At 38.6% G+C, this 24,466-nt stretch overlaps 1 protein-coding gene across 1 annotated transcript; it reads right to left on the bottom strand.

Moving 5' to 3' along the window:
- On the bottom strand, positions 1–22,353 carry LOC139978585 (uncharacterized). Its single transcript, XM_071988927.1, has 4 exons — positions 21,999–22,353; positions 12,189–12,518; positions 11,408–11,673; positions 1–7,267 (listed from the first exon to the last, which is right to left on the bottom strand). The coding sequence occupies exons 1-4, from the start codon at positions 22,117–22,119 to the stop codon at positions 7,145–7,147; spliced, it is 840 nt and encodes a 279-aa protein (XP_071845028.1). The 5' UTR covers positions 22,120–22,353; the 3' UTR covers positions 1–7,144.
- Between the last annotated feature and the right edge of the window lie 2,113 nt (positions 22,354–24,466).

The following is a 24,466-nucleotide window of genomic DNA, read 5'->3' as shown; positions in this document are numbered from 1 at the left end:
TATTTTAAAAGAAAATTTTATTATGTCTCTGAAAAGCATACATACATTCCGTTTTTTGAGAATAGTGCCTCATCAGGCCACATATTCAGTGGAAGGTGGCTTCACACATGCCGGTCGAAAAGAGTGTTTCAACCCCTGGTCATAATCAAGAATTGACGCACGCCACCTAGACCAACCCTCTGCGCATCAGTCCGGGTTTTCTGCGCCACCAAAGGAGAAATGAAAACGGGATCCTAGGCCACAAATTGTGTCATACTACCACCAGAGCGTTACAAATCCCAGTTTGACTTGAACCATATAGCACGACTCAAGCGACCGGCAGAGCAATAGTTGTTCATCTACCCCGTATAGCACCGGCCACCATGTCTACTGTTATAAATATACGTAACTTCAGATGGATTCGAGCTCGGAACACCAGGTTACCAGTCCACATCTCTACCACTGAGCCCAATGACTAGGTAGCCTACTTCTCAAATAAATTAAATTTATCGTGACGGTTGTACAATGTGTATTCATCGCAATACATTCCCGTACTTTCAACAAACATTCCTTGCAAACAACGTTACTGACATTAGCACAATGGATGAGTATTCTTAAGTGCACAATAATGTTGCAATGTTTATTACATCGCAACACACTGGAAGCGAGTAATGTTCTCTTTGAAAGATCTAAATGTACAATAGACTTACACTGCAATGCTATTGATGACTTCAAAGCAAGTAGAAGAATAATGACGAGATATCGTTAAGCTACAACGATTGCTATTAATTGTAGCGCACAGAAAAAAGAATGTTGGTCTCTTTGTAATATCTATATGTATATTCAGTACTATGTGATACTGACGACTTCAAACCAATAATAAAGGATGATCGTTAACGATGTTAATGCATGAAATGCTGCGCCAACTTACGTACGATAGCATAAGTCGAACGTTTGAAATAACTAGTAAAAAAGTTGAAATAGTCAAACTTTAGATAAAACGCAGAAACTTCGGTATTAAAGTTTGACAATTCGAGAGCAAAAGTCAGAATTTTTTAGACAAATCCAAACTCTGAGGAAAAAGGTGAAAGTTGTGAAAGTGTGCACATTTTTAGATAAATCGTTGAAATTTTCAGTGTCACATCTAGTTCAACTTAGCATGAACGAAAGTAACTAAGTTCGTTTTTCGAAGATAGCCAATCTGTTCAACGTTTTGAACTAACCCCCGCCAGCTCCCCCGCCCCCCCTCTCCCTCCATATTTTGTTATATCTTCGTAGCTCAACCACCGATGGTGATCTTGTTTGCGTTTGACTTTTCTGAGTTCTAAGTTCAAAACAAGGCAATTCACATCTTTTTCACAAGTTTCCCGAGTTCCAATGCCAAACATGCCTCCACAAATTACAAGTTAATAACTCATTCGGCACAAGGGTACTACTGAACAAAGAAATGCATTCCTAACAAATCTAAGCTTCACTATTTGTTATACATCTCGACGATCTTTTGCGAGTGCACCTCGTTGTGGTATCCATGAAACATTGAGCCCACCTGCAACCCTCAAGACTGAATGGATGTCTAGACAAATGCTTCAGGTCACGTGATTTTGCTACACTGTGCACAACGTAGAAATTATGAGTATTTATTGGCAAAACCTTGCGAATTACAGACTGAAAGATTCCCAGCTCGTCTACATGGGCGTCACCTTCAGTGACGCCAGGGCCACACCCTCATATAACCCTTGACTCTTCACTGGCTCTTACATAATGGTTCACATCCTATCCTTAAATCAGTCGGAGAAATTACTCATCCCCCCCCCCCCCTTCCGTTCCTTCGTCCACATCTTTCATTACGTACAAGCCAATGTCCGTAGGTATATGAAATCGAAAATAAGGCGAGTTAGGAAATTTTTGTTTTTATTTATTATGAACAGTATTAGACTCATTTAAACTAAGAAACAATCAATTTTGCACAGCTCATACCCTTAACATATATCTTTATTAGTTACATGATTTGCTATGATCGAGAAGATGCGTTCAAGACATATGGGTCTGTGTAATATGTTGTTAAGGAAAGCGCCAGAAAGAGTTTAGAGACAATAACTTTCTTAGGCCTATAGATGATGGAAATTAATCTAATAGCATAGTGCCGAAGTTCAAATGTTATTCCTACAAGTCAGTTTCCGTCAGTTTTCACATAGTATTCCGCATTTCAGTGTTGCAAAAAGGAACTTCAGGTAATCTATGATGTTGTATTGGGGGCACATTGACAGACAAATTATGTGATTCTACTTACTTTACACTCTGCCGTTTTTACCTTTGAATGGGGGTACCTTGCTAAAACTTTCAGTTTATCGGTTCGAAAAGCACGTTTATATTTATATTCGCATACATCCACGTTTAAATCTAAAAGTTATAAAACAAACATATTTACCTTTATAGTCCATTAAACTACTGTTATACATTACATAAGTGGGCTTGCTTGTATATTTCCTACTTTCCAGCTGTTATTTGCATTTACTTTTTGTCAGTACAATTTGTCTCCTAAGAACCTCGTACAGCAACTGTGTACAACGAATCTGATTAAATCCTATGAAGTCTACACACAAGTCGTCAGCTCTGAGACTAACCAGTCAAACTCTCCTCTGCGCAGAACACACGACAACCTCCCAAGAAATGAGCGTACAGCACTCTCCTCACTGATGTCTCGCAGTGACATTATCATCAAGCCAGCCGACAAAGGTTCTGCAGTTGTCATCCAGGATCGACAGGATTACATCAAGGAAGCCATGCGTCATCTCTCCAACAGCGATATTTACACTCTTCTTGATTCTGTTACCACAGTTATTTTCTCCCAGCAGATAAAACAGACCATCACTGATATGTACCAGCGGAACCAGATCTCTAAGAAGGATGTTTCTTTCCTTTCTCCCACAGACTGTAAGGCAGCCAGGTTTTATCTTCTGCCCAAAATTCACAATCCTGGTAACCCTGGTAGGCCTATCATCTCAGGTAATGGGTCCCCCACCGAGAAGATATCCTTGTTTGTGGACCACTTCATCAAACCTCTAGTTCCTCAGATTAACTCTTACATCTCTTACACTCCAGATTTCCTCGGGAAACTTTAAGATATCAAGAACCAAATCCCTAGTACAGCCATCATCGGTTCTTTCGACGTCACTTCTCTTTACACTAACATCCCTCATGCTGAAGGCATCGCAGCCACGTGTGCAGCCCTGTCTAAGAAGGTCCACCGTTGTCCACCCATCTCTGACATCAAAGTTCTCATGCAACAGGTTCTCACCAAAAACAACTTCACGTTCATGGACAAGCATTACCTTCAAAGACACGGGACTGCCATGGGTACCAGGATGCCTCCTTCCTTTGCTTGCCTGTTCATGTCTAGCCTTGAAGAACGCATGCTCAGTACAGCTCCCTGCCGTCCTATTATCTGGTGGCGCTACATTGATGACATCTTTTTCGTTTGGACCAGTGATGAGGATAGCCTGCTCACCTTCATCAATCACATCAATTCTTTCCACAGCACCATCAAATTCACCTCTGATTACTCTCACCAACAGGTTAACTTTCTAGATGTGACTGTTCGCAAGGAACACGGTTCTTTCTATACAGACTTATACACCGAGCCCACAGACACACACCAGTATCTCCATTCTTCAAGCTGCCATCCCCGTCACTGCAAGTCTGGAATTGCCTACAGTCAAGCACTTCGTCTTCGTCGCATTTGCTCTAACAATTCCTCTTTCATTCGCCTTACAGATGCTTTGGAAAAAACACCTAACAGCCAGGGGACATGGTGCCAGAAGGATGCGTAAAGCCATTCAGAGAGTCCGCTCCCTTTCCAGATCATCTACTTTGGCAGTGAAGAACAAAAAGGGACGAGATTGCAACAACAAGCTCCCCCTAGTTGTTATTTTCCACCCAAATCTTCCTCCTCTTCAGCAAATCACCCCTAACAACCACAACATTCTCCTCACTTCAGATAGACTCCAACGAGCCGTCCCTGAAAACCCATCATCGCCTACAGACGACCACGCAACCTACGAGACCTTCTTGTGCGTGCTGCTGTTCCACCTCTAACTTCTAACCCTAGACCCATTCAGCATGGTACTTTCAAATGTGATCGTACTTCGAGATGCATCATCTGCAGCCACCACATTGTTGAATCCAATTCCATCACCAACCACAGCATGCAATTCACATACAAGACTAAGGGTCACATCACTTGCATAACCACTAATGTCATATATCTGATCTCTTGTAGAGTTTTCGGCATCCAGTATGATGGTGAAACCAAAACCACCCTCAAGAAGCGATTCTATGGTCACAGATCCACAGTAAACACCATGAAGACTGAGACCCCAGTTGGAGAACACTTTAACCTTCCCAACCATACCATTAATAACATGTCCCTACAGGGGATTGAATCCTTAGGTAGCCGTCCTGACCTAGTACGAATCAGCACAGAGAGGCTGTGGATGCAACGCCTGCGCACCATTCAATCCCTTGCGCTCAACATTCAGGAAGGACATGACTAACTTTTCTTCTGACTCCCCTTCCTTCTCCCCTTGTTCCCCCCCCCCCCCCCCCTCATCACTCCTCTTCTCATAGCTCTCTTCCACCCTTTTTTCTCCACACCTTTCTTTCTTTGTCCTTCTCCAGTTTATTTTCCCAACCCCCCCCCCTTTCCCTTTATCCACTCTTTGTCCCTCCACTGTTCATCTCCCACCTCTCCTCTTCCCTTGTTGGTTTCTTTCTTTCTTCTCTCCATCCCTTGTCTACTAATCACCTTACATCTATCTCCTTGTGTTCACCATGCTCATTAACTGTCTGTATTCTGTGCTTGTTTTTGTCCCTTCTGTTACTGTTACTTGTCATTTAGCCTTTGAAGAAGATCCTGCTAGGATCGAAACGTCAGGCCAACTTGCTTTTACACATTCTCCTACACAGGCTCTTTAGTGGATAAGCGGTTTGCTAACAGTTATATTTTATTTTTAAATCCTATGTTATATATGACGTTCCTTTTAAACATCTAAGTTGTAGTATTAACGTTGATTTCCCTGGTCATCGCAATTGCATTCCGATGTATAGGGAATAGGTAGATGTCATTGTGTGGTAAGAATCAATTCAATGGAGAATACAGCTTATGCATCTTCCTTCTAACGTTAAGCTTATACACAAGTAATCAAAAAACCTTTGTTGTACTCCAATTTGGCTACATTTGGAATGAACAATAGAAAGAAAGACAGACTATGTCCTTGTATCAATAAACATATATTTAATATTCTTTCTATTGTCAATATAGTCATTTTCTATTGTAAGTAGCTTTTTGAGTTGATTGTAGTAAATGGAAATTCAATTCAATATTTAGATCCTATAAACAATTTGTTCCTTGTTTTGACTATACTTTGTACCGTTAGTCTGCAAGTTGGATTCTTAATAACAAAGGCAATATCGATAAGTTTGAAAATTCGAGATTTGTGAATTGCATGATTAATACTCGTAAACCCCCAAGAAAAGTGTCTTTTATAGAAATTAATGAAAACATTCATTAGTTGTTATTTAAAATACGCTTATGTTTCTTGGATATAAAAAAAGCATAAAGAAAGGTTATATTTTACAAGAGCCGGTGACCGATAAACGTAACTAATTATAAAGCTGTCTTGAAAGAAACCCGAGAGAAAAGAACACCTGCACGGCACCCTCGGTAAAACACGACGAACGTATCTGATAAAAAGCAGTATATCACATCTTTGTTTTAGTCATATCTGAGTAAAACTAGAACCCTCTCTTTGTTAGGCTTAAAAGGAATGTCTGGTAGCTCTAAGAATTTACCTTAAAAAACGATAAGTTATTCGCGACATAACCCACGCTCCATACAGTACCTACAGTAATCACAGCAAAAAGCGCGTTTGTATTAAGCTTAATTTCTTCCTTAATTGTTGGTGAAATTTCTTATTATAAATTAGATATGTTTTTATAAACTCCTTAAGCCGCCATATATGTAGTAGATCAATGGTTTCGTGGCCTTTGTGTAACACAAGATAAGTTTGAACAGCAGACTCTTCGTTGTTTACATTGCGATGTTCAGCTCCAATGCGAAGAATGTTCGCATGTAGGCTGCTCTAACGTTTACAATCGGACAGTTCTGCGAAGCCTAAGCTTCTCAGTACTACGTTCTGCCCTGACATCGATTCCGCCAAGTGGTTCCGCCAAGTTATTTTGATGTTCCGAATACTTTTCAAGTTTCCTTTTACTGTAAAGTTGATCCGTGAATTTTATCTCAGCGATTTCAAAGAACAGTTTATGTACTGTGGTTTGAGTGCGAGAGTGTATGTGCAACGCTACGTACGTATACCAACTGGGCATGGAATAGTAGGCTGTATACGTTCGCGATATGAACGTATTGATAATAGGCAATCACCTGTGCGTGTACACACGAGAGTGTATTTGCTGCGGAAATAGGAGTGCTAACTTCAAGTCGCTTGTTTTGCCTATTTGCCTGCACTACGTCAATCACCAAATTGATGCGTTCGAACAAACGGTGCTTTTGGTGAGAAACTATTTGAAAACCAGATTTCTACAAGAAGAAAATGTCGAATGGGGACAATTTTCAAATGGTTAGAAAAAAAAAATAATAACTACAAGGATAATGTATGAAAATTTCCACCAGACAATTCCTTTAAATCAACCTGTTGCGTTTAAATACCAAAACTTGATAATAACAGATTCTACTTTCCCTCCATTAAAACAAGGAACTATAGTGGTTCATATAAATGCCGTCAAGTGGCTATTCATGCACCAATAGTCTGCTGATAATAGATTCAGTTTACTATTACTACTAAAGATGGCCAATTGAAAGTTTTGCCTCCTCTTTAGCTTCTTCAGCTTTAGGCAAATGTTGTTGACCAAAGGCTAGTTTAATGTTCATAGCTACAATAGAAAGTAACACCTCTTATGCGGTCGTAGGTCATATCCAAATGTGACTGACACTTAGCAAGCTATAAAAAAATATTTTTAAAAACCCGTTTCACAACATATATCATCATAGACTAACCCTATGAAATACAATGGACTATATCCATTCCAACTAGATATGGTAAAACAAGGTGGCTATGTTTTACTGGTAGTCCACCATTTTGGTTTGTCTTTATTCAAAAGTAGCGTAGGTAGAACTCTCTTTATCTTCTACAATCGTCATGTCCTTCATCTTGATGTCTTCTGCCTCCCCCGATGCACTTTCTTCTACCGCCACACGCCTGGAGTACTCATGCTAAAATGGAAGAAGAAGAAATATTGTGATTAACTTTAAATAACAAACATTAACAATGATGCGATTTAGGGATTTGCAGGTTTCATCTACGATTTTTGGTCTTATGCCATTACTTACCACCAACCAAGTTTGAAGTGCAAGACCTTTACAGTTTAAGAGCAGTTTGCTACACAGTTTCTTTGTTAACTTTGAAACTCAACTGATCTTGGAAATTTAATACAATGTAGAAATTAAAAGTATGATAACTTAGACGAAATCAGTGGGTTTTTTTTAAATAAAAACCCAAAGTTCTGGGTTTAATGACCTCTGACGGTTGACCCTAAAACGTCAACGGCAAAGGTCAATCAAAACTTGCAGTCCACTGTTCTTATGGTTAAATAGAAGTTTGCATCAAAATTTGAAGTCTGCAGTTTTTCAACATGGCAAGAAACATTTTTGTAAGTTTTGTGAAAGCTAAAGATAGTTTAATGAACTTCTATCTGACCAGACGTCCCGATTTACGGGGACAGTCCCCATTTTTCATGCGTCGTCCCCGGATTAAGAGTGTCCACGGAATTGCCCCCGCATTTATGTGTCTTCCCTGGAATATCCATGAAGTTTTTTGAAATACCATGAATAATTTCAAGTTTCCTTGATTGGCCTCCTCAGCTTGAACTAAGGCTGAGCTGTGACTGTTTACAACTAGGCTACATACATACATTTCATGCATGACTCACAGATAAAGCTAGGCAACCCAGATCGCTGAATAATTTCATAGCCTGTAATTAACGTTGGAGCAATTCTGGAAACCTAGACAACCAAAATACTGAGTGACCATCAAAATGCCTTTTTTCAATGTACAGTGTATGTATATTAACCCTTGATGTCCACATGTCCATATGGTCACCTTATTCCACTGTGAACCCTTGACTGAATGACGTCATTTAACAAGGAGGCTCAGTAGGCCTCACAGAGGCATACGCACACCAGATCTGATGCCGTTAATAAAACATCCTTTCGTCCAAATTTGGTCAAATCATTGTGGGAGACATTTGCGGAGAAGCAGATCTACAAGCATATGTAATCCGTTCTTTGCTCCTTAATCCGCTTCCTGTATAGTCATGGTTTATTTGGTTTTAATTCCATCATTGCAACTTACACTTATCTAGCGTCATATTTTCATTGTGACACATTTTGTACTTCTCATTCGACTGCCAAGTATTGCTGACGAAGGTCCCAGGGGGACCGAAAATTCCAATATATTTTCTAAAACTTACTCTTTATTTGTCAATTATGAGTCATATCTTATTTCTCTGGTTTTCTCTAATAATATATATATATTTATATATATATATATTTATATATATACTACAGTCGAATAATTAATACACTTACGAGCGGAGCAGCAAAATGTATATAGTAAATAAATAAAGAATAACACACCAGAAAAAAATCCACTTCACGACCGGTTTCGTCCTTTTGGGACTAATCAGGCGAAGGTAGGAATCGAACCCCCGAATCTTGCGTCACGAACCGAAGTCCGTACCACTCGACCACAGTGATTCTACTGGTGTGAATGCGTACAGTTATACAAAGCTAATTTTAATGATGACGATATTGACGATTGTAAACCTTGGCAACAGTTAAGGTGCATATGACACACACAGAAGACACACATTTAGCATTTCCATCGTCAAGTGCCGTTGACTTCTGTTTCAGCATATGTTGTCACCCCTAAAAATTTGGACATCCCTTCCATCCAGAAAGATGGAGATGGCCACCCATGAATTAGGGCAAAGCACTTAAGACAGGCCTATGCAACTGTTTGTAGAATCCTGCAAGTTTGCATTACAGTCTATATGTACATTTTAACATTAAACAATCTCTTCTGTGTTTCGAAAGTGACAGAAGAGGAACTTGGAATAATCGCTTTGCATACGTGTTGCAAAGTCGCCAAAAGTTGCTCAGCGTGTAATCGGTGCTCAATTACGATCGTTAGAGTAGTTGTATCATGAGAGGGTCTGCAATAAATTGAAACAAATCATGCACGACCCAACACACTCTTTGTTTGAGCACTACAATTACAACCGCTCTGGACTGCGTTTATGCCCACCACGTGCACTTATGGGCCGCTACAGATACTCATTTGTGCCTAATTCTATCCATATATTTAAGTCACAAGTGAGAAGATAAGTTTCTTATTTGTAGGACTTGCTGTATATATGTTTGTATTACTGTATGTGTATCGCAGTCTATTGATACTTATACTATTGCTATTCTTTTCTTTTTTCGTTTAAGACCTGTGTATGGCGAATTTCCAATTGTGGGCAATAAATTCAAACAAAAAAAAATAAAAAAAAGAGAATGAAGGACAGAGGATCAATGTCAGTTTCCGCCGGTGTTAAAGCACTCATTGACATCCGACTTGAAAGTATTGATTCATTCGATGCATACATGATGGTGGCTGGATATATATACATATCTGTTGGCAGCCTATGACCATATGAACTTACACTTGTGATATGCCATGAAATGCCATGAACTTACTTGATATGCCATGAAATGCAGTTAAACAAAGATTTGTCTTCAGACAGGTCCAACATATTCCACAATATTGACAACATAATTTGTTATTACACAGTGAGGAGATTTTTCATCGATATGTCAAGGTCAGCACCACAAGCTACATTTTAGAGTGAAAGATACCAATTTTGGGGGGAGTATCACATTTTTGCTTGTTCAAATTGAAACCAAGTGGTAATCCTGTTGGGGAATTGTTACGTAATCATACGTACAGGCGCACTCAAACCTTGCACCACAAGATAAAGAAAAGAATACCTAACTGTAAGAGCAGTTGTTTAAATTGTCATTTGTTTGAAAGAAAGTGAAAAATAAAGTAGTTTGCGGATCAGAAATTTACTGTGGTCTATTCTGTTATTTTGATTTGCATTTTTGTTATCGCTGTATAAATAAAGGATCAACTGAAGCAAAAAGTGACCAATTTTAGAGAATAGTAAGTGCTAGAAATTGGGGAAACATAGAACATGCAATGTAGTAGTCCTTTTGCTAAACTGTATTTAGCACAGGATATTCTTAAACCTTTTGGTAAAATATTTCATAAATATTGGGTAAATATGACATTGCCCATAGTTTAGCAACTTAGGTATTGCCACATTTTGAAGAATACTGTTACTCAAAAGTTTAGGAAAAGCCTGTACTAAACACTCTTTAGCAAAAAAGTTCTAATATTTTTCCACGCGCTATGTTTAACCAATTTCTAGTAATTACATTCTTCAATGTTAGGCACTCTTTGCTACATCGTTCTTAGCGTGTATATGACAAGCCACTGTGGCTCAATACTGAAATTAAGACTGTTTCCGGTGGTAGATCTCATCTATCGATCGATAGAGCTCGATTAACAAACGAAACGCCTGGCTTATACAAGTTGTTAAATCAACCAATGATCGATGTTTCTCGATCGATTATCCTGGTTATAGAAATAATCTGGCCTATCAATTGATATCTAACACAACCTATTAATTCAGTCACGTGCCCACAATATTTAAAGGTGGGAGCTGTAAGCGGGGAATGCAAATGTTCCCCCGACTTAGGTAGGAGGAGCGTGAACCTTTACGGACGGGTTGCTATAGGCGAATGATGCGTGTAGTGGTGGGGTTGATGAATACAAGTCCCCTGCAGGGGAAGTCTGGGGATCCTCCCAATGGCTATACAGTAGGTCTAAACACAAGGTTTTGCTATCAGAAGTACTATTGGACTTGGAAAAACAATCTCCATGCTGCGACTGATAATGGACAATGGACGAATATACATAACAAATATATATATATAGATCTATATATATTTATATATATATATATATACATATATATATACATATATATATATATATACATATATATACATATATATATATATATATTTATTTATTTATATTTATATATTATCGCACTGCAAAATGAGCTGATCTGTTTGTCTGACTTAAAGCGAATAGGAATAAGAATAAGCGAAGCTGGCAGGAAGTGGAAAACAGTCGAATAAATAATTATTTTCTTATCTTAAGTTTGAAACAGTCTGACATATCACCAGTTTTGATAATAAAATAAGTTCCTATTTTTACGTTCAGAGGAAATTCCATCTTACCTTTGGGGTTCCGATTGGGGTGATATAGTTAACGTTGGAAGAAGCAGCGGGGTTGGGGGGTGAATTGGTGGACGGGTCGATTTGGGTGAAATAGCCATCGTTGGAAGAAGGGTCGGGGTTGGTGGGTGTATTGGTACACGGAGTCGTCTTCCCACGCTTAGCGAAGTAGTAGGCCAAATATGCAAACAAGAGTATGAAGGCAAACAGGAGAAGGGATAATGCCACATCGACTACTAACATCCAAGAAGGGAAACTTCCTTCTAATTCTAAACGGAAAATGGAAAGAAAACATTTCTGTATTATTATAAAAATTGAAAACGAGTTTTTATACAATTCGATATTGTATTCAATAACTTTGCCCAAGATAGGAACTGGGTACGGAAACTGAACACCTCCTCCACTATTCAAACCAAATACCTTCACGTCGACATTAAAACATGGTGAAATATAATATATATAGCATATATATATATATATATATATATATATATATATATATATATATATATATATATATATATATATATATATATATATATATGAATATATATATATACATAGATATATAAATATATATATAAATATAAATATATATATATATATATATATATATATATATATATATATATATATATATATATATATATATATATATGTCAGGAGATAGTGTTATCGTGTAAGATTTTGTCAATACTAAATTCAATATGGTATTAATCCTCTTTCTTATCCCAGAGCATTCCTCATTCAGAAGACGAGGGGACGTGGCTATTCGTAGACTTACCTTTACAGATGACCCCAAGGTCACCGTCATGCTTCCAGGAAAGCATGGTCCCGTAGGCCAGGTCTATGACATTGCCCTCCCTTTTACTTCTGTCACAGTCAAGGATTGACTCTGCCCCCTCAGGACACTTAATGTTCCATTCCGGTGAGCTGAGGGGTCCAAGATGCTCTGTGGATTTAATCGATTCTGCTGGACCGTGAAATCCTAGTTGTCTGCAGACCACTGTGGTTGTAGACTCATCAAAGTCGATTGTGGAAATAGTCCCCCACTCATCCTCTAAGAAAACTTCTACGTGTCCCTCGCGAGGATTAGCTGACATGATGCGAATATCTATACGAATATAGAAGGCATAGTACATACTAACATGATAGGACTATATTAAATACTGCACTACTTATTATATACAATTTCTTGATCGGTCATAGCTGCGAGCAAGACTCGAACACACTTTTCTTTGACTAGTATAGTGTCGTTTTGGATTCCAAGTAAGATTGAACTGGATCCAGCTATCTGCTTTTATTTCATTCTGATTTGACAATACTACAAATGACTTGATGCATCTGTGCACATTATTATATGAAACATAAGTCACTCCCCTCACATAATTATATCTTTTATCAGATATCTAGGCTGGAATTTGTCGCTCATCTGGGCATTTATTATTTTTAAAAATCTCTTCTGGTTTACCTAGTTAATTTAGGTCATTTTTTCTTGCGGTAACTGCAAAGTTGCAAGATATTTGAGGAAGTATTTGAATTTTGACTTCCCGAATAATAAAAACTGTATGAATGAATAAGTTCACTTTCTTTCAGTTTCTTGCACCCCTACATATCATAAACACCACATACAACTACACTGTGAAGCAAAGTTGTAGATAACCGACAATCAATGTGCTATGCAGCCCCTGTTATAGCCCTGTGCTATAAGACGCAATTTAACTGCAGTTTTTAAGGGGGAAAAACGGTGCGACGTTTTTTTGACATTGGAGCGGTAAAATCACGTCATTAGAATTCAGTTAAAGAACAGCTCCATCTCATGTAAACGTTTCCTACTGATATCAGATCAATGTTGACTAATTATGTACTTACTTTATAAACTCATTCCGTGTAATTAAGATTGAGTACCACAACAGCTTAATGTATACGTTTTTTAGGAAATGTCACCCGGGAAAGAACCTGGGCACGAAATCCAAACAACCAAACGACTGATACGCTCTGAACACTAGTCCCCTTGCATCGATACTGTGAGATCATCATCAGGATGTGTAGCACGATTCCCATTCAATGGGAACATTTTCAACACATGGTACTAGTGATCTGTTTAACTTGTAATAAAAGTCACCCGAGAAAGAACCTGGTCACGAAAAACCAAACAACCGAACGACTGATCCGCTCTCAACCCCAGTCCCCGTGAATCGAGACTCTGACGGTGTGATCATCGTCAGGTGTTTATCACGAGTCTCATCGAAGGGGAACAGATACCACACGTGATACTTTTTAAGAAAAAGTCACCCAGGAAAGAACCTGGGCACGAAAACCAAACTACCAAACGACTGATCCGCTCTCAGCCCCAGTCCCCTTGCATCGGGACCACACGTGATCTTAGCCAAAACGCCGGCAAGTGATCTGTTTATCTTGCAAGTAATAGATGAAGTGCAGTTATGTAGGTAATAATAGTTGAAAGCCAAGTCAGATAAACATTCAGATTTTGTGTGTTGCAGATAACAGTGAACACTGTCACTTTACATTCAGCCCAAACGAGAACCGTTTTCGAGCAAAAAATACACCCTTTCATATCAAATGCAATATTTGTAACAGCCTACCTTATAGTTAAACACATGAGGTTCATAATCAAGCACCGAAATCACATAACGGGAATCTAATCAAGAAAATTTGGGTAACACCTTCACTATGAATATGCATAGGGGCCTATGAATATGAATATGCAGTGTCCCGATGTGTGTTAAATGAGCCAAAACGGTAATAAGTGTAATTGCACATTCACAAAAAGGGTAAAATATATGTATCGAGTCATATATCCACGGTTAATTAAAAGTGCATTCTCACTGTTCTTCTACGACCAAAGGTGAATGTTAATATTCGTCCTTTTACTTATTATAACGTCCTGTGATTTTATAGAGCGGGAAGTGAAGGTACATACATAAATGCACATGCTTAATAACATTTTCCTGTTATTTTAGAAGTAAAAAGCTGCTGTACTATACAAACGGCGTGCCACAGTAATGTTACGTCAAACTTTCACCTTTAATTGACAGTTGCTAGCTCAGCTGAAAGGTGTCTGCTTAGTAGGCCATCAGCTGAAGCTCAAAATGTGGCTGTAAAATCAGTTTCGTTCCAGCAACACCGGGTCTAGACTTTTAATGCATTTTTGGGTAGTTTAATGCATCACAAACATTATATCAAAAGTTCTCCAAACAATTTTCTGCAGTATTTTTGTAACGCACCCTTGAAATTGGGTATGTTATGTAGATATTACGTGCTACGATGCTATGTATTAGGAACACAGGTGCTAACGTTAGATTTGGTACAGTGGTGCATACATACCACTCTTTTCTTATATGTTTAATTACGACTGATATATTTTTTTTGTATAATAGTTGGGTCAGGGTTACAAGAATGGTGGAAGAGGATTCTGGTCTAAGGGTCAGTGAGGGTTGTTTTCAGGCATTACAAGTTGTGCCCCCCCCCCCTCCATTTTCGCCAAAATGGTAAAAAATCACATTTTCAACTTTGAAATATGAAATACAATTTTTGCACATTATAACTTAAGGGTTTTAATTATAAAAATGTACCACTTTCAATAAACTCAGATATAATGCTTTGTAATAAATCAAATATTTTTAGATTTCCCCCCTATGTTATGAATGCATTTCGTCTGTGCATGTATGCGTAAATATACACATATAATGAAAAGTTCCTCTCCATAATTGTTACACTCCCCATTCAAACTGTTTTACACATGTGACCCCCTCCCCCTCTACTTTACATGTAGCTAAATCCCTAGTTACAGTGAGATGTGCCAATGCCCCAAGACCAGTGAGTTATTTCTTTTGTATAAATCAATATATAAGTTGGCACACTAAGACATCATGGCATATCGTAGATGTGAAATAAAGTTAGTCGGTATATATCGGTTACCTTAGTACTCTTTCTACAGTCTTCTGCAAAACTAGGTACTTTCTCCATGTTACGGAAACGACATGTTTATAATTCGTATTCCTGCAAAAAGTGTTTCCAAGGGAGTTAACGTATAAAAGAAAAGATCGACAAGGTTTCGAATGGTATTTTGAATAGTAATAGTTCTATATTCTACAAATAATATGAATAATAAAGGTGAATGGTACAAATAAGTGAATAACGAAGACAGTTAACTTAAGCCCCAGATAGAAAGAAATAATATATCTATTAAGACTGGGTCCATACACTCAATGGTGTAGTAGAGCTGGACCTTTGCGATGATTCAAGATACAGGTTCTTCATCAAAAGGCGCGGCGAGGAATTAATAAGTGATTAAAAGTTCATCCAAGGACAGTTGTACTAGTTATAACAGGATCCACTTCAATTCACTGCATGGAAGTCAGATATGGTATGGAAAAGGGAAAGTCCATTCCGTAGTAGAGGTGAAGATAATTAGATGAAATAAAAGTCACTAAAGACTTGAATATCCTTCAGTCAAAACTTGAACAGATGCACAAAACGTGTTAACAATATGAATAAAACAGGTAACGAAATGTTGCGGCAAAACAATAAAGAACCGTGATATTGGAACAGGGTCAGGGGCGATGGTTCCCCAACAACAGTATATAAACCTCTGACTGGTTTCAGGACGCGGTATTTGCGTCATCGTCATCAGTAAATGTAGTTGTGAATATGCAAGAGGTAAAGCATGCCCATAACACCCTCCTCCCCCCTCCCCTTTCAGCAAAAAAAAGTGTGATTTGAAGAAAATGTGGATATTTATCATAAGGTGTCTGGTAGGTAGGGTAATCTACGTAAAACTACTAATAGCTAAAATGAATATATGAATAAGATCATGTTTTCTGGTTCCTTTAAACTCTGGGGAACAAAATAATGACAACATGACTTTGAAAAAGTTAACCCTCTTCACAAACTTCAAACTTGATTAAAATTTCAGACTAAGATATCAAGATTTAACACCATCACAGTTCATCCTCCAAATCATCTTCCCCTGCATCAACAATCTCAACATCTTCTTGGAAGTTGCTGCAATTTCTATATTTACATAGGTCTGTACACGGTAGTTGTGCATTCATTCAGGAACATCTTCCTTTAAGACATTTGCCGACTCTACAGCTACTGCTGACACACTGAAGCAAAACATCTGGGTCAGGTGGCTTCGTCATCCAAGTGATTATAAGGTCATCATTTTCAAGTTTCCATCCATGTCCCTCTGGTGAGAGTGCATCAATCCTTTGCTGCAATGCCCTACTGTGAATAGCAGACTGGTTGGTGCAGCGCTTAACATGCTGGATCAGAGCATCTTTTGTTGGTGGTAAACTCTGCTCTGAGGAGGAGATGAACAGAACACCTTGCACCATGAAATTGGATATTTTTGAGTCTCACATTTTATGATGGGGTACCAATATAATTACAATTCAGCTAGAAATATGTTGCAAATTACTTTAATAATTTCAATGGAAAGATTAACCTGATATTGCATCTCAAAGCGTTTAGAGAATTTTTTAATTTTCCTTGGGGGAGGACCCCCATATTCCAAAAGTCCTAGATCCACCCCTGAACACTCAATGAACCACACATTGAAGAGAGTACTTTACCTTTCAAGATCTGTATGTCTTCCTTGTCAAGAATTGTATCTAGTTTCTTCAACATAGAGAGTGGTACCTCACTTCAATGGCAACACGGTCTTTTCCTCTAATATTCATAAAATCTGGGCTCATCTTTTTTCCGCTCTGCTGCTTGTCGAAGCAATACTTTAATAAAATGAAATAAAAAAAGCAAATTGTTTTGCATTTTCTGTTGATCAAAATGTCAGTTTGAACAAATAAGTACTAAGACAATTTTATTTATATACCATGTGATCTGCTCATCTTCTATGGACAAACAAAGACACATTCAAATTTTGCAAACCAGTGTCATGCAAAAAAGAATTAAAACAGGCTTTTTTTTTGACAGTACAGTACATTATCTCTTAATGTTATGGTTTAAATTATACAATGGTAGATTATATCTGTTACTAATAATAAAGGAGACAGATACTTGTTCATTTTGGTAAAGCTAGACAGGCTGACCATAAGACCTTGCAAACCTAACCTTATTGCACCTTTGTTACACTTATTTTTCTAACTAATATAATATCTCTATCATTCAAATAAAGGGCCACAGTAAGAAAACTATGAAGCCTGTATTTAACACTTAGGCTAGTGCCCCAGATAAAGAATTTGAAACAAATTTCCATTCCTACCACCTTATAACAAAACAAATCAGATGACCATGCCACTAATTATATTATGTTCAGGTCCAACACTGTGCCCTTTGACTTGGATTCTATCCCTCAAGAGCTACTGATCTTGCATTATGCAACTTCTCTTAACACTTCAACTATGCCACAGAAGTACAAGTAAAGTCGTGTAGTATGCTTAGGCTTACCTCCATCGAAAGTCTCTGCCTGCTGCAGCTTGTCCTGCACCCGTTTGCAACGCCGAGTAATGTATTGTTTCTTTTCCCACATATAATAAATTGAACAGGCATACACCAGAGCTTCTGCTTGGTTTCCTCGATCTTTTCCGTCAATTCTTCGTTTAAAATCATATGGGGTCTCCTGATAAACTGTCCGTTTTCTTGCAGCAATGTGCTTGCTATCAATGAACGGCCTGTAACACTTATCGTGGAACCCCATCATACTATGCTGTTGAACACACGCTTGATCGTAGTAGGCCATGGAGTAATCAGTAGTACGGCGATATCACTGTCTCCGCCGTAACTTTAGTCCATCGTTTATTCGTCAGTGCCTTAACTGCTTCAAATTTTACAGATTCAATGTACACTGAGCACTGTAGATTTCCGTGTGTCGGAGACTGACTAGCGCCCGTGGGAGCCGCCATGTTTGTTGTTTTCTACAAAGATTGCACACAGAACTCATGGCTCATTGGACAATTCATATCACATGGTACATATATCTCACTGGCGCACAACTTTTGAACGTAAAACGGCAGGTTTCTTAACATACGCAATAAAAAATATAGTTCGATCTTTCGAGCGGAATTGCAAAAAAACTGCAGGAAAGTACATGGAGAACTTTTGGATCATTAATCTTAGTTAATTTATGTATTCAATGCTGTACAGAAATTTTAGACCCGCAGTTGCTGGAACGAAACAAGCGAATTTCGACCTTCAGCTGATGGCCTATAGCTAGAGCGATCGTGCGATTCTGCAGAAATTGTGTCACTTTTTGACACCGTGTTCGAATGACTCACATTTCCTCATTTTGCATTTGATTTGACTGGAATTTCGTCAGTGGTCTGTGTGAGTTAATTTTTCATACATAATTTGACGGCCATTTGAGGTCACGAGAGGCCATTTTCAGAAAACCGTTACAAATGCTACTCCTCCTAGAGCGTTTGTCCAAATTTGTTGAAATGTGGATATAATGTTTGAAGGGTGATGAACCAAAGTTGTTCAGGAAAAAGATTTTAATCGTCCTGTGAGGGCCCAAAACATGGCCGCCTTCTGTAAAGTGTTCAGTTACGTATAAGTGTAGGCCAAATATCATATTCAATGATCATGAATTTCTTTACCAAGTGTTTAATGTTCATGACCAGTATGCGTTTTGGTGTGAGTAGCAACCTGTCTTCCATCCTAATTTTCCCGTCATTTTCGGAAATAATTCCACCCGTGGGAGACTTGATGAAGTTAAATCTTTACTGGTTAGTCTAGCTTGCTATGTAGTTCGATGTCATTCTCTCCAAAAAGTACTACTTGGCAGATTTGAAATATTAACTTTTCAATAGTTTGTGTGTGGAATACGACATGTGAGAATGGTCTATAGTTGGAGCCGGTTCCGATATCTGCTCTTTAAAGAGGTTATGAAATGGAAAAATGTTCTTTATCATCGTATTCTGTATACTCGTAGCTTTCCAATGACACCCAATTTGTGTCAAACGAAGCTTGCATCCTCGAGGAATAAACGATCAAAAATTCGAGGGTAATAAAAACTTTCTAAAAATTGTTGATTTTACGGTAATGCGGCATGACGTCAGTCGAGGAACTCAGCTCACTCCCGAGACGCTATGTTTACATTCTTAAACGTCTGAGAACACACAACATTACACTGTTGCAGTGCTCCGTAGTAATTGAGATTTGGTGTTTGGAGTTTTGTTTTTACGTAAATTTATCTCGTAACTGTTAAATATGCCGAGCCGATATGTGTTATCAGGTTGCTCCACCACAAGTAAAGACGGATTTCTACTGCAAGCCTTTCCAAAAGAAGACAGAAATTGAAGAATTTGAACACGACTCGCTCAAAACACTACACACACATACACAACGTTACGAGTGCCTGTAGGCCTATACCAGGGAGTTGTTCCATAACAACTCCCTGCCTATACTGTTGCCAAATTACTTGTTATGACCATAGCCTAGGCCTCCTTGATACAGCAAATGACAATTTTTTTTTGGTACTAATATTTTGCACAAAACTTAAAGCCAGTTGGTTTTAGAACAATCAATACTCGATCTGCAAGTTTTCTTTTGTGGTAAAAATGGCGTTGTGTTGTGATTTTACGTAGCAGTTGGATGATACAATTACACGGGCTAGCCAGTTATACAACGTCTATTAGTTAGGTCTAGACCCCATGTTACCACTACCCTATAGTACTATAGGTTTGCACTGTACAGAATGTCACATTTTCCTTGCACTGTAAGACACAAAATTCTAGAAGCTTCGCTGCGAAGTTCAGTAGCAGGATCATCGACATTCGAGATAATTTAAATCATATGATGGTCTTAATAACGGTGGTTTTGTTTATGCTCAACCGACCAGTTTCGGTTCAGGGTCGTCCAACCGTTCTGCTCGGGGACTTCGATCGGCAGCGACGCGTCTCGGCCATCGGGATAGTTTTACAATTCTTCTGCAAGGGGCTCAATTGATTGGGAAAACACCGTTATTATCTTCATCACCCTCGAAAACTATTTCCTCCTCTTCTTCCTCAAGAAAATAATTTTCGTCAAAGCTTACGAATGTCCTGAGAGGTGAAGTCCTATTTCCTCGGAATCGGAAGATCCGGGAGAAAAAATTTTCAATTGATGAGAAGAGTGTTGTGGTTACATGTAGTAACCTGTGTAACGCCGTATCGGTAAACAGCGGGGAGTCGGCTTTGGCTGAAATGATTCCTTTGATGACGTCAGATGAACTGCGGTGGGCAGCTTTGCTTTTTTTTACGAGTGACAGCTCGAGAGGTCTCTAGGGAATACTTTGACAGCGAATTTCTGGCGTTTGAAGCCGTATTTACGGACTGTTGTGCATGGGTGGTGTTGTAGTAATGTAGATAAACCATTCCAAGACATGAACATTTTTCATTTCATAACCTCTTTAACGTTTCTCTGTGGTACGTCGATTATAAACAAGTTGCAGGTCTTTCTATTAATGTATGGGTGCAACTTTCGTGAGCAATTTGGGGTTAGCACAATTCAAACGTGAGGTTCACAACATTTTAGTAGATTAGGCAGTGAAATATTTGTTTTACGTTTTCGTTTTATTATTGCATAAATGAAAACTAAGAAGTGCATAGACTGTTGGCTCTTTTTTCCCTTTTTTTGCAATGAGGTAAGTTTATCCCTAGTAATACGTACGACGATCTATATATTGCATAAATAGATTCGTGACAGTGTCTCACTATTAAGGAATTTGAAGGAAAAATTCACCGAAATATGACAATATCAGGAATTATTTCTGGGACTAACAAGTGGGCGGGTTCGCATATCAGTAATCAAGGCGAGGTAACAAACGTTGAAATCAGTCCATTTTGGGAAATTGTCACCCGATTTCAGAATATGCAGTGTCGCAATTCGGGGAAATTTATTTCTGAAATGTGGAAACACTGGTTATTGATCGCATCTGCAATGCAATGATCATATGTCGCACACTCGTCACTCCCTTGTGGAACAATGGTTGTCCATTGAGGAAATCAGATGGTACGCAACATATATCTAAACCATATAAGGCATCATCGTGGTTACACCATTGTCAAGTATAGTGCAGTGCGATATTGTCTTTTTTTATCATAACCACGTTTCTACAGCGCTTGCTAAGATACAGTACTGTGTTATACTGTACAACCCCTCCGAAAACCTTTTTCAATCATGTTAGCGTTTTAGAGAACTTATCGATTTTATCGGAGGTCAAGGGTCATCTGAAGTCAACAAGACAATACAGCGAACAACTTCTACCTTCCGTATCTGAAGAATGGAAACATGTTAGTTACAAGAATGGAAACATGTAAGTTACCCATTCTGAGTTGGACAAACCCCTTGATATTACATAAGGCCAAAGTCATTTGACGTTAACTGACTCAAATGTGAAACCGTTGCGACCACCATAGCTAAGAAAATTTCTCAACCCCAGTCTCCTTGCATCGAGACTGTGACTGTGTGGTCATCGTCACTGAGGTGTATCACGATTTCCCTACAAGGGGAAAACAATGCTACACATGACCTTATCCAAAAGGAGAAAAATGACAACATAAACACACTCGCTGGTATTTATTCCAGTTCTACAAATTATATACAAAAGCGAAAAAATGTGCCAACTTACCTCCGTCCATAACTTGAGCTTGGCAAACGAAAACAGTAATAAGAGATATACCAATGAGCCTATAAGAGAACATGGCTAACATCGATTTAGGAACTGAAGTAAAAGTCATTTCGTCCACCATATTCACTGAGAAGCAGGCTACTAGAAGTCAACTATATCTGAACTGGTATAATCATGAATGAAATGGTGTAGCCGTCTTGGTCAGTAGGCCTATCGCTATTGAATTCAACCGGGAGGATATTAAGGTTGTCGCTTCACGTCTATCAAAGTTTGCATTGATGGATGAATTATACTGCAGTTGTGTAGTAAGCTACTCTCTTCTATGTGATGTGTCACTGTAACACATGCGGAAGCAGGATGTATCACGACTGAGCAATACATTCCAACTGGTATTATACATAGCAGTACCGGAAACTCCTGTTGTATTTAGCCAATGGGTCGAAGATCAATATTCAACTTTGTGACACAAAGAGGAACAGAACTTCCAAGAGATTGTTTTCTACAAGATGTCTATATCCGCTGTAAAATGGTTAATTTCGTGAATGCTTCGTTAAGACTAGACACAGTTTACACTATCCGAAATGTTATTACATATCGTAGACATAGAGGAATGGCTACCCATGACGTTACATTTGACTTGTTTCATCCAGGATAGCAACTCCCTTCTTCTGGGGGTTGAATTACTGGACAAAAGAAAGAACGCAAATTTCGGATGTAAATCATCAGATGTTCAAGAAACATGTGACATCACAAACTATGAACGTAGTTACGAATTTGTAACCTCACTGTCTACGTATGATGTCTGAGTGCCAAAGCTTTGACAGACGATGTATGTGTTCTTGTTGGTTTGACGAACCTCTTCGACATAACGAATGTAAGCTTGAGAAAGGAAGAATCTGGGAGTGTTCATAGGGTATTCGTGTTAGTCCTTAAATAATTGTGGATAATTAATACTGGTCATTAAAAAGCAAACCCAAAAATTCCTTATTCGCCATATTTTCGATTTCATATGCGGACATTGGCATGTACGTAATATAAAATGCGTGGGCGAAGGGACGGGGGGGGGGATGAGTAATTCCCCGACTGATTTAAGTATAGGGTGCAAACTAATATGTAAGATCCAGTGAAGAGTCAATGGTTATATATATGAGGGTGTGGCCCTGGGGTCACCGAAGGCGACGCCCATGTAGAGGAGCCGGGAAACTTTCCCGGGAAAAAATGCTGAGACGTCAAATGGTGCATTCTGAGTCATATTCAGACTATAAATAAGGTCTGTAATTCGTAAGGTTGTGCTAATAAATACTTATATATTCTACGGTGTGCATTGTGTAGCAAAATCACGTGACCTGAAGCTTTCGTCTCGACATCCATTTCGTCTTAAGGATTGGAGGTTAGCGAATGTTACATGGACACCATAACGAGATGCACTCGCAAAAGATGGTCGAGATGTTTAAAAATTGAATTTTTGATATCAAAGCAATGTGTTTTCTTTCAGTAGTGCTCCAGTGCCGAATGATTGCTAAACTTGTAATTTGTGGAGGCCCGTGTGGCATTGGAACTCGGGAACCTTAAATGTGCTTAATTGATTTACTTATCACAAAAGAACGTATATATTATTACCTGTTACGTGTGTATGATTCTGATAAATAACAAAGAAGTGTTTATAAATCTGTATTTGTGTCGTGGTGTTTGTTTCTGGCAATCTTCGCTAGTTTGTGACTATAATATCCGTGTTTTGCTATACATAACAACACTTTAAAACAGAGCATGTCTACGCGTGCGCAATGTGTACCGTACGTTGGTTTCTTTCAGTCAACTGGTTCACCCAGGACCCTGTGGCTCTGAGGTTTGGTTCTAAAATTGTTAGCGAAACGAACCACAACCATAACAGTCATGTCTTTGCATGAATAATTGAAAGACACTAACTTGCCTTGTCATAGTATGTCGTATTTCTCTAACAGCTAGCTTTTATAAGAGTTGTAGGCGAAGAACCGAAACTAGTCTAACTTTAAGAATAGTCTGAATTTAAGAAATATGGGATTTAGTTATACGTAACATACAGGGTTTACCCACGTAAGATCCCCTTTTTCGCGTGCGGAACAGTAAAGTGTAGTGCAAGTTGCAACGGTATTATTAACTCACCCGAAATGTGAATTGCCTCGATATGCATCAAATATTAGCTTTTTACTCCTTTTCCAACCAAAATTTTTGACAAATTCTGTGGATGAAATCTGCGCTCAGTAGTACATCACTCGTTTCATGCGAGCGCGCAAACAAATAAGAAAAGATACAGATGGGGATCGCACAATCGAATTAGCCTTATTCTTCCTCCGGTTTATGTGTTATTATTATATGTGTGTGTGTTTTATGCTTATGAATTGTGTCAAGAACAGTTTAGATGAAGCAAGGGTTACGGGTCCCAGATTCACCTTTGAGCCGGGCAACTACAACTCTAGCTACGCCACTAG

The sequence above is a fragment of the Apostichopus japonicus genome, chromosome 13 (assembly GCF_037975245.1).
Source record: "Apostichopus japonicus isolate 1M-3 chromosome 13, ASM3797524v1, whole genome shotgun sequence".
NCBI lineage: Eukaryota > Metazoa > Echinodermata > Holothuroidea > Aspidochirotida > Stichopodidae > Apostichopus > Apostichopus japonicus.
This window is presented reverse-complemented; position numbering and strand designations above follow the sequence as displayed.

Coding starts and splice junctions, on each gene's coding strand:
- LOC139978585 (XM_071988927.1), bottom strand. CDS start 22,119: ATGGTGGACGAAATGACTTTTACTTCAGTTCCTAAATCGATGTTAGCC. Junction 12,519..21,998: donor AGCTCAAGTTATGGACGGAG/GTAAGTTGGCAC, acceptor ATATTCGTATAG/ATATTCGCATCATGTCAGCT. Junction 7,268..11,407: donor CCCCAATCGGAACCCCAAAG/GTAAGATGGAAT, acceptor CTTCCATTTTAG/CATGAGTACTCCAGGCGTGT.